The sequence below is a fragment of the Carlito syrichta genome, unplaced genomic scaffold, assembly GCF_000164805.1.
Source record: "Carlito syrichta isolate Samal-C Ts95f unplaced genomic scaffold, Tarsius_syrichta-2.0.1 Scaffold169021, whole genome shotgun sequence".
Taxonomy (NCBI): Eukaryota; Metazoa; Chordata; class Mammalia; order Primates; family Tarsiidae; genus Carlito; species Carlito syrichta.
This window is the reverse complement of record NW_007113117.1, coordinates 1846-12698: the sequence shown is the minus strand read 5'-3', so window position 1 is coordinate 12698 and position 10853 is coordinate 1846. Positions and strand designations below refer to the sequence as shown.

Below are 10853 nucleotides of genomic sequence, written 5' to 3'. Positions count from 1 at the left end.
GTGGAGGGAGACAAGAGAAACATGAAGCAAAGCAAGAAGGAGAGGGAGGAAAAAGGAACACAGGCTGCTCCAGAGGCAAGAAGGGAGGGGGAGAGAGGAAAGCAGGAAGAGAGGCGGGGAGGGAAAATGAATGGAGGAAGCTAGAGAGAGACAGAAGCAGAAAGAGCATAGAAGGAAAGGAGGGAGATGAGACAGAGGAAGAGGGACCCAGGGACAGAAGCAGTGAGGGAGAGGAAGAAGCTGGAAGAGAGGGAGATGGGCACAGAGGGAAGGAGAGGGAGAGGCAGAGGAAGGAGGGGAGAGGGAGAGATGCAGAGGGAGAAAGGGAAGGAGGGGAGAGAGAAACTAGAAGAGTTGGGAAGAAAAGTGAGAGAGGGAGAGAGGCAGTAAAGGAGAGAGAGAAGCAGGAAGAGAGAGAGGCAAGGAGTGAAGGAGGAGAAGAGAGAAGGAAGGAGGGGCTGGGAAAGGCCGAGGGAGGAAAGGAGGGGGGTGGAAAGGAAGAGAGAAAGAGGGAAGGGAATCAGGAGAGAGAACCAAGAAGATAAGGGGGGGAGCTATAGAGAGGGAAAAGGAAGGAGAGAGAAGAGAAGGAGGAAGAAGAGGGAGAGAAAGACTAGAGGGAGAAGAAAGGACAGAGAGAGACAGAGAGAGGCAGGGAGGGAGATGGAAAATAAATCTGGAGGCAGAGAGGGAGAGAGAGGGTGGCTAAGAGAGACAGAGCAATTCAAAATGGGAGCTGACAGGTGCACTAGAGATGTGACCCAGGACAGGCTGTGTTGCTTTCTCTCTTTACTGTAAGAAGTCAAGCAAGTCCTTTGGGTAAGTAGAACATCAGCTTCAGCTATGAAGTGGGGGTTGGGATAGGATAACTGTGGGCACTTTATTTTTATTTTACTTTATTTATGTTTTTTTTTGTGTCGAGGTCTCACTCTGTCACCCAGGCTGGAGTTCACAGCAGCATCAACCTTCTGGGCTCAGGCTACCTTCCACTTTAGCATCCTGAGTAGCTGGGGATACAGGTGTACACCTCCACATTCAGCTACTTTTTTTTAGTTTTCTTGGGGACCAAGTTTCACTACGTTGCCCAAAGCTGTTCTTGACCTCCTGGACTCAAGCAATCTGCTCACCTCAGCTTCCCAAAGTGCTGGGCTTACAGGCATGAACCACCATACTCAGCCCAATTTTACTTTTATGTAACTTAATTAAGTCTGGGTACTATAAACAATGTGAGGAGGGGGAGGATGTTGGAGATTTTCTTAGCCATCTTTCCCCTTTCCACTGTGATTGCTCAATTACATGCAAAAGTCATGTGTTATTCTGCCCAATTTATTTCCCCTGTCTCGTCTGTGTTGGCAAATTGCTTCTAAACCACTTGAATCCTCTCTCAAACATCATAGGATGAGACATAAACAGACAGCAATTCACTTGATTGTTGGATGATAAGTTCCTGCTTCCAAGGATCTTTCAATAGAGTCCAATTTCTCAATTATATATCTATTTTTGTTTTCCCAGGTTCTCTGCTATTGAGGAAGTTTTCCTGTGGTAAGTATATTGATATTGGTAAAAATACTAGCGGCAATATTTACTGTCCTAAAAACTTTGCGTGCCTTATATTGTTTAATCTTCAGAAAAAGTGGGGGTTGATTCTAACACTATTACCATCTTAGAGTGAGGAAAATGAGACTGAGTAGTTAATTAATATGCAACACCATGCAGCTAGTTAGTGGCAACCTGGTATTTGAACTCAGGTGGTCTTATAAATGCTAACACTGATATTGCACTTTCATATTCATTATCTCATTTTGAATCATTTCCTCTTTTTAGAAGTAGGAAACTAGGTTCAGGGAGGATAAATGGGTTTCCTTAGTAGCTCATTACTAGTAAATGAGATAACCAGGCTCTTGCTTCCTAGTGGAACGGTTAAGAGAATGAAACCCAGGAGGTGAACATTCTCTAGAGACAACTTCTCTGTTCTCTTCAACAAATCAATGATTTTGCTAAAATAAAAGAGCCTTAAAAGATAAAATTAAAGGCAGCTTGTGTATCTCATTTGTATCTTGGTGTGAATTAATTCATATTGTGATTATACCAGAAAAATCCTTAATGTTTAGAGAAAGTGGCAATTCGGGTTAAAATGGCACAATGTACGTTTACTATAAATGAACAATTATTCGCTGTGTGATAGGCGCATGGTGATTCATTATACCATCTCTATTTTCTTCTGTTTGAAAATGTTCATAATTAGGGGTCTCAAATGTATACTCTCTGAAGTTTTGTGATCTTGAGTAAAATTTTAATCTTTCAGTATCCTCAAGATTTTTATTGATTAAAAGGGACCAGTAATACGTATTTCGTAGGATTATAAGAATTACATGAGGTAGTTTATAAGATGCACATAGAACAGGGCATAGTACTTCATAAACCTGCTCTACTCACTCACTGAGTGTGTCTTTATAAGTGTATCTTTATCGAAGACTTGGCACATACCGAGCATTGTTGTGGATATTGACATGCCAAAGACAGACAGGCTGCTGCCCTTAGTGGCATTTATCCTTCTAGTAGTTTATCACTACTAAAAATTTCAGTATTTTACTTAAATTGCTATCTATCAGAGAAATAATAGAGGGAAAAATACTTCTATATAACAAAGAACTAAAACAGCAACTAAGACTCTTATCATCCCGGGGAACCTTTACATATTCCTTCTTGAAGTCTCATTCCAAATATATTTTGTCTTCAGAGTACTACCCAATTCTTTTCCCACCCATTATCCTATACTTTTACCATCCCTTGCCATCTCTATCTGAAACAGAGACCAGATTTTCACATCACGGTAACTAGAATACCCTTTTGAATTCTCCAACTGCAAACTCTCCTGTAGAGTAATTTATTCCTGCATTGGAACTCCATCTCTGCCACATAGCTTTGGCCTTCGGCAGATCACCTACCTTCTCTAAGCTACACTTCCCTCAGCTGAAAAGTACAGACGTTTCTACTTTCAGTGGTGTTTTTGAGGATGGACAACTGGAGATCATTTTCGTAAAATGTGTAGCATTGTGCCAGGCATGTGGTGTTGTATCAAAGAGAGCTTTAATTGTATCGGTGGAAATATTTTCTAGACAAAATCTCTAGTTGCTACCTTAGCCTCTCCAAGGATGAGTGAGATTGGGACACAAGGGGAATGGTAGGTCAAGGGATTTCAGTTGATCATCTCCTCTTTATAATAAATCGTATCTTTTAAGATATTGCTATAGCTCGAAACTTTTTGAAGTCCATGTCTCACCTGAACCGTCCATTCATCTTCAGGCCATCATGAGCTCTAGGAAGCACAGGAGATCGCAGAAGTGCTCATTCAGTGAAAACCATAACATGAAAATTGACCACTATTTTTCTAAGGTATGTCTGTAAATTCGGTTTATGTAGTAGAGTCATCCCTCGGTGTATTTGGGAGATTGGTTCCAGGACCCACTTGGATACCAAATTTTACGAATGTTCAAATCTTTTATATAAAATAGTTGTGGTATTTGCACACAACCTATGCACATCTTTCCGCATACTTTAAAGAGTCTCTAGGTTACGTATACTACCTAAAGCAAGGTAAATTGCTATTTAGATCATTGTTACACTATACTGTTTAGGGAATAATATCTTGAAAAAAAGCTATACGTGTTCAGTACACACACAGCCATCCTTTTTTTTCCCTGAATATTTCTGATCTGCCGTTGGTTAAATCTACAGATGCAGAACTCATGGTTACTGGGGATTGATGGTATATCGGTAGTAGATTTAGCCATCCTTAGCACTGGGTTTATAGTTCTTCCTGCCAGAAAATTACCTCATTGTGTGTTGGAAATATTAAATTAGTTAAAATAGTCCTTATTCGTTTTATGCTTTCATTATTTTTGTTTTAAAGACATGGGGTAGAGTTCAAGGTTGGTTATACAAATGGTCATTGTACAGGTAAAGTTTGAGCCTCACTTTGGTCTCTACTTCACCTGGTTTGAGATCTAGTATCCTTATTGATGAAGCATTTTGTGCTTTCTGTTTGGGATGGGGGTGGTGAGAAAGAGTTGTAATAAAAAATCTAAGCCATATCAAAGAAGCCTTAAAAAAAGACATTAATATTTTCTAAAAAAATAAAATATACTGCATTAAGCAATGGAATAAAAACAAAATTGATTCTATTTCAGAGCATGATAATATACACTATTACAAATGTGTCTGATCTATTCAATCATAATAATAGCCTACCTTTGAGTTGTTCATTACAGTTTTTAAAATACATTTCTATATATTTATTCTTACCATAAGTTTGATGGCAGGCAGAGAGGATTTTATTATCCCCAATTTGTTTATGAGGAGGAAAGAGGAGAAGTGAATTGTTGTTTAAGGCAGGAGTAATGTGAAGATTTGGACTTAAGTTACTAACATGTAGTCAAGGCTCTTTTTACTAATTGGGTTCTGTTATCATATCATCATCATTGTATCCTTTCCTTAGACTACAGTGCTCCTTGAATTTATCGGGAAGAAGGCTGAGGAATGGAAAGCATTTGAGAATGCAACTTCAATTCTTCACTTTGTTTTCATTTATCTTGGTTCTAGAAAACTAGAACATCCAAGTATCTAGAAATTTCAAGGCAGGTTTAGTTCTATTTTTCTCTGCCTAACTCCACAACAAGTGAGAAAATATTCGTACGCTATTTCTCTTCCCCTTTTGAAATTGTTTATATCTGCCCAAAAAACCATTATGATAAGCCTAATTACAGTGCTCTAATAGGGTGCAGGACAAGGGTGTCTCTGACATCATTAGGCTGATGGGATGCTCTTTGAGAGTTTTTATGTGTGCCCAGGGTAAATTTATGGTATCTTAACTTTCTTTTGTTTACATTTTTTGATCTGAAATATTAGTATTATTACAGAGAAGAAAACAAAAGTTAACCTTTTACGTACCAGTCATTATGCTGAATGCAATGATGTTACATTTTTCTTAATCTTTACAGCATTGCTGGCACTGTTACCCCCATTAGGAGTAAAGGGAATTGCTGGTATGCGAACCCTTATCTGTTAGGACCGATGTTGTGATAAATATGATTTGGGAAAAAAATGAATCTTTTAGACACAGGAATCAGATGCTCTTCATTTTTCAATTAAAATCCATTTTTAATTTGCTGTTTGATTAATCTACTCTATTTTATTCTTCCACCCTGTCTTACACCTGGTTCTTAAAATGATGTCCTATAAAAATGGGAATCGTGAATATAACATTTAACAAGAGAATACATACAACTGTCTAAGGGAAAAATATTGCACTAAGAATTTCAATTCTGATGTTTTATTCATTGGTTCTTGTTTCCTTAGAATAGGGACTTACAAGAAAAACTTTCTGTTTCTCAGTTTCTCCATCAAAAGTACAAATAAACCATATTTGTTCTTCTTCATTTAATAGAATTTGAGAATTACTTGATTTAATAGGGAAAGCAGTTTGAGTTCTTTGCGTGATATATGCTAGATAAAGTATTTATTAGAAATAAATATATTATTGAGACCACATGATTAGTTAAACAATGATGGTTTTAATATTTAATGCCTGATATAAATCCTACTAACTTACGTTTGCTGAATTCAGTGTTTTAAAACAAATATTTGTGGCAATCCATCATTATGCTCAGAAAATGTAAATATTATACAGCTGGAAATAGTAAACAAGACCTGAAATAACACCATTTCAGAGAGAGAGCACTGGTAGAACCTCTGTTTTTGAGGCATCTAGAAAAGCAGGTTTTTTTCACTAATATTTCTCAGAAAAAAGTACCAGTTAGTAGTATCAAGAGCTTATCTGACTGATGTGTCAGAAAGTTCATCTCTTCTTGGGTACACAAACTATTTAATTCTTTTCATTGACCCTTTTAGGTTAGTTCTGAGTTTCCCATAGAAATTCTGTGTTTTGCATACTAAAAAAAACAAAAACAAAAACAAAACAAGAGTTGCATTCAGAGTTTTAATGTGTGATATTTATTTCTAGGTTTCTAAAGAACAACAGAATAATTCCAATACTTCTCAAATGAAAATGAAATGCAGAGAAGGCCTGAGAGATGTAACTAACACCCAGGCTCAAAGAGTCCTTTCCCCTAGGAAAAATCCAGAAGACCAGACTGTGCCACCAAATAAGGTAATCCATGTTACCTTGGATGTAAACCACAGGAAAAACAAAAAAATGAAACATGTGCTCACACATAATGAGAAGGGTAGTTTATATATGGCTCTCAACACTCTTCAGGCTGTCAGTGAAACAATAGAAATTCACCAAGGCCATGAAATGCTGGTTTGTGGCACAGAAGGAGTAGAAGGGTACTTAAACCTTGGAATGCCCCTCAGTTGTTTTCCTAAAATCAGCCATGTTACTATTACATTTTCCAATAGTAAAAGTAAGGAGAAGGAAGGTAACCAAGTATTTGGCCGGCATGATGAAGTATCAACTGACTGTGTTAAATTTTACATTCATGCAGTTGGGAAGAGGATAAAAAAGATTGTTAAATGTGGGCAACTTCACAAAGAAGGGTACAAGCTCTGTGTCTATGCTTTCAGAGGAGAAACCATCAAGGATGCTCTGTGCAAGGATGGCAGATTTCTCTCTTTTCTGGAGAGTAATGATTGGAAACTCATTGGAAACCTGGACTCCATTTTAGAAAACACCCAGGCAGTTGACGAATTAGAGGGCAAGCTCTTTCAGGTTGAGGCTGAGAAAAGAATGAGTCCCAGGACGGCAACAGCTCAAAATTCTGAGTCAGAGAAACGAAATATCTGTGTGTTAAGAGAACAAATTGTGGATCAGTACCCCAGTTTGAAAAGAGAAAGTGAAAAAATCAGGGAAAACGTCCAGAAAATAATGAAAGTAAGAAAGGGGAACATTTCATTATTTAACGTGCATAAAACCCATTTTGGGAAAGTAACAAAAAACTCTATTTCGGTTAAACTAGCAAAACTTCTTTCAAAGCTCAGCGACTCAGTTGGGTACTTATTCTGGGACAATAATGGAAATAGGGGTTCTGCCACCTGCTTTGTTTTGAGGGGATTGTTCATTTTAACTTGTCAGCATGTAGTAAGTTTAATTGTAGGAGAAGGAATAGAGATGAGTAAATGGGCAGACATAATGGGTCAGTGTGTAAGGGTGACATTTACTTATGAAGATCATACTGAAGAAGAAAATAACTGCTTTTTTATTGAACCCTGGTTTGAAATAGCTGATGCAGATCTTGACTATGCTGTTATGAAACTGAAGGAAAATGGACAACAAGTGCCCGGGGGACTCTATAATGGAATCACGCCTGCAACGCTTAGTGGGTTGATATATATTATTGGCCATCCAAATGGAGAAAAGAAGTCTATTGATGCTTGTGCTGTGGTCCCTCAGGGTCTGCGAGAAAAGAAATGTCTGGAATATGTTCAGGCTGGTAAAGCAGAAAGCACACAGTATATCCATATGTATACTCCGAGAAGTTTCGATAATATAGTTCACAACCCGTATGTGATCACTTATGACACCAGTTTTCACTTTGGGGCTTCAGGCTCCCCAGTGTTTGATTCAGTTGGTTCGCTGGTGGCCATCCATACGGCTGGCTTCCCTTGTATGTACCAAAACAACATTTCCAGTATTATTGAGTTTGGCTCCATTATGCAATCTGTTCTCCTTAACATTCGGCACAAACATGGATTGTGGTATGAAATAGCATTTATAAATCAGCAGGATGTAGAAATGATGAGTGATGTGGATTGAGGACCTCTGAGAATTCAGTCTATTTACTGTAAGGATATCGCGTATGGAGTTGTTATCCGTAGGCATTGGGGATGGTTTTCTAAATTCCAAAATGGTCGATTTCATTGAAAATAATTACAGTCAATATGATTGACCATGTCTTGTGTGCCAGGCATTTTTCTACGCACCTGAAGAAATTAGTCTTCACAGCACCGCGTGGCAACAACTTGTAAAGTCAAGTAATGTGAAGAACATTAAGATTAAGGAAAAATCAGTTTTCTTTCAAAATGCGGGGTACCATCCGGGTTAGGTATACAAATGTTCCTTATGCAGGTACCCTTGGAATAATCCATTTTATGACACCAAAAGTCATGTCACCGTTGGTTTTTTTAATCTTTCATCTCTTTATGTAAATTCATTTGCTACAGGGAAGAAGCCAGAATGTGTTCATCTCATTATCCCCAATACCTGACGTGGGGATAAGTGCTTAGAAAAATTTGTTGGCCAGTTACTAGCCAAATTTGGGATTGCAGTCAGTGTTTTAACTTAGGAAGTCAATGCTTTATTAAAAATGGTCTCAAAATCTTTTAGAATTTCTAAAATTATTGTATTACGGAAACTGTTAGAATATATTGACATTGAAATTCAGAAGGTAATATTTACAGTGTCCATATTTAGAGGTTATTGGGTCAAGGAGAGTGCCTTAAAGATCATATTACTTTATTCAGATTTCTTCTATTCAAATTATTAATGTTATGTGTCTCTCATTGTTTTATTTCTTCTGAGAAAACCAACGTCATGTTATTCTGAAGACAAGAGATGATCCAACAAAGCCTGTGAATCTCTCTGATTTGGATTCCTTCTGGGCCCAATCTGCTTTTCATCACTAAGGCACCGCTGCAAAAGCTGTACAATATCAAGCACTCTCCCTCTAGGCCCAGGGACTATTGCGGAAGAGGGGCCGTGTGAGATTGTAAGGGCCAACTTCAAGGGGTGGAGTGTGGGGAAATAGCCTGTTTTATGGCCATAGTGATGCCATCTTGAAGTGAAACCACCATGAAGACTGATGTGTGACCCCTGCTTCCCAAGGTATTATGCATCAAGGTATTTAACAGTATCTGCTATAGATACCGTTATAGTATCTATATAGATATAGGTATAGATGACCCTTCATGCAGATGCTTAGCTAACCTCCCCAGGGTTACAAATTTCACAACAAAATTCGAGACATGGCCAGAGGCAAGTCTTTTACCAAAAAAGCTTACTGTACATGGGGACACACACACTCCCCAAAAAACAGAATTATCTTTTAGAGAGAGGTCCCCCTGTATATACAGGCTTCCCCCACTAGGTGTTTTAGGAACCTGTCCATTTTTATCTGGACATTTTGAGAAAGTTGTGTCCTGAGTTGTGGCAAACAGGTGACTAGTTCTTCCACCATGACAACACAGATGTCTACACTGTGCTAGAATTCAGCAGTTTTTGGCCAAAAAATGTCATGACCTCCTTGTCCCACCCTCCCTATTCACTGGATCTTGCAGCAGCGACTTTTTTGTTTGTTTTCTTATCTAAAAAAATCCTCAAGGGGAAACCTTTTGCTGATGTAAAAGAGGTAAAACAAAAAACAGCAGAAGCACTAAAAGGCAACACAACTGACAAGTTCAAAAACTGTTTTGAGCAGTGGAAAAAATATCTTGATAGGTATATTGCATCAAATGGAGAGTACTGGCTGATTGTGGTGGTTGGAAAGATGGAAGTGGCAGAGTCAGAGGTGGAGGCAGCAGCCCTAGAGTTCCTGCCTGGGGTGGAAGGTATCCTGAAGCCTATAAGCCTGCAGGAGGAGGCAGAACTGCCAGCTAAGATCCTGGCTGAGTTTGTGATGGACTCCCAGAAGAAAGACAAGCTGTTCTGCAGTCACCTTCAGGTAGTAGGCTTCTTGCAGAACTTTCTGGCTCAGGAAGATACTGCCCAGGGCTTGGACCCCTTGGCTTCTGAAGACACAAGCCGTGAGTATATGGATTGGGATAGGGGATGGCCTGAGTGAGGAAGGAAGGAGAATGTCAGTTAGGCTCCTTACTTGGCTGATGGGAAGACTGAGGCCCAGTGTTGCAAGGAGGCAAACTGGCAGACCATCTCCCTTCATGCCCTCATTCCTGGTGACTTTTCTCAGGACAGAAGGCAATTGCAGCTAAAGAACAATGGAAAGATCTGAAATCCACTTACTGGGAGCACGTGGAAGCCATCAAAAGTGCCCTGACCCAGGTCCTGATGAAAACAGAAGAGGCCCAAAGGAAGCAGACACAGCTCAAAGAAGTCCTTGAGCAGCTTCAGGCCAAGGTGCACCCAGGAGCCTCGAGTGGAGTGAGGGAAGGGCAGGCAGATGAAAAGAGGGAAAGAATGAGCAAGCTGGGTTCAACCCACTTGCCACTTCCCAAAATTCAACTGGAAAAATATGCTTCTCCCTGTCCCCTTTCCTTGCTTCTCTGCAGAAGCAAATGGCCATGGAGAAACTCAGAGCAGCCCAGAAGAAATGGCAGCTGCAACAGGTAGGTTCAACCCTTTGGGATAATATCTCTTCCCACTACCATGTCATTGGGTAGGCTATGCCGTCTGTCTAAAAAAACTTTCATTTTGTTTTCTTATTTGAGGCATTACAGTAAAAATACCAATATAGGCTTGAATTAAGCATCACTTATCATTTCATAACTTGGCAGGTCACCTGAAATTTTCTGTATTTCTTCGTCTGTGAAATTGAGGCAATAATAGTACCTCCCCTATAGAGTTACTAACATGATTAAAAAATCAGTATAGCAAGTGCTTAAAATATTACCTGGCACATAGAAAACTAAATAGACTTTATAATCATCTTGGTGCCTCTTCCTCTGAGAATTCTCATCCTAGAACAGCTCTTTCTGATCCTGCCTTTTCTCTAGGACCCTGCACCTGCCTGAGGTGAATAGGGTCCATCTATCTGTCAGTGAGTTTGAGCCCCGAGCTAGATCTAGGCTGGAGGGCTTAAATGAATAACTCTAAGGCTTCAGCATCTGATTCACATCTGTACATTCATGATTGGCAGGAGAAGCATCAGCAGCGTCTGGCA

The 10853-nt window shown here is 39.4% G+C and overlaps 2 protein-coding genes across 2 annotated transcripts in view; both read left to right on the top strand.

Annotated features, from left to right (window-relative positions):
• FAM111A (family with sequence similarity 111 member A) overlaps nt 1-7774 on the top strand; it is an 8532-nt gene extending 758 nt beyond the window's left edge. The window contains exons 2-3 of the mRNA XM_008051171.1: nt 3243-3396; nt 6023-7774. Coding sequence (XP_008049362.1) covers nt 3243-3396; nt 6023-7774 — 1906 coding nt within the window. The remainder of the gene's footprint in view (nt 1-3242; nt 3397-6022) is intronic.
• A 1728-nt stretch (nt 7775-9502) lies between these two features.
• LOC103252578 (ZW10 interactor-like) lies at nt 9503-10299 on the top strand (the record flags this gene model as incomplete). The annotated part of the gene is made up of 3 exons (XM_008051170.2): nt 9503-9759; nt 9924-10090; nt 10243-10299. Coding segments are annotated over exons 1-3 (480 nt in total), but the record flags the coding sequence as incomplete, so codon positions are not given.
• Nucleotides 10300-10853: the final 554 nt, after the last annotated feature.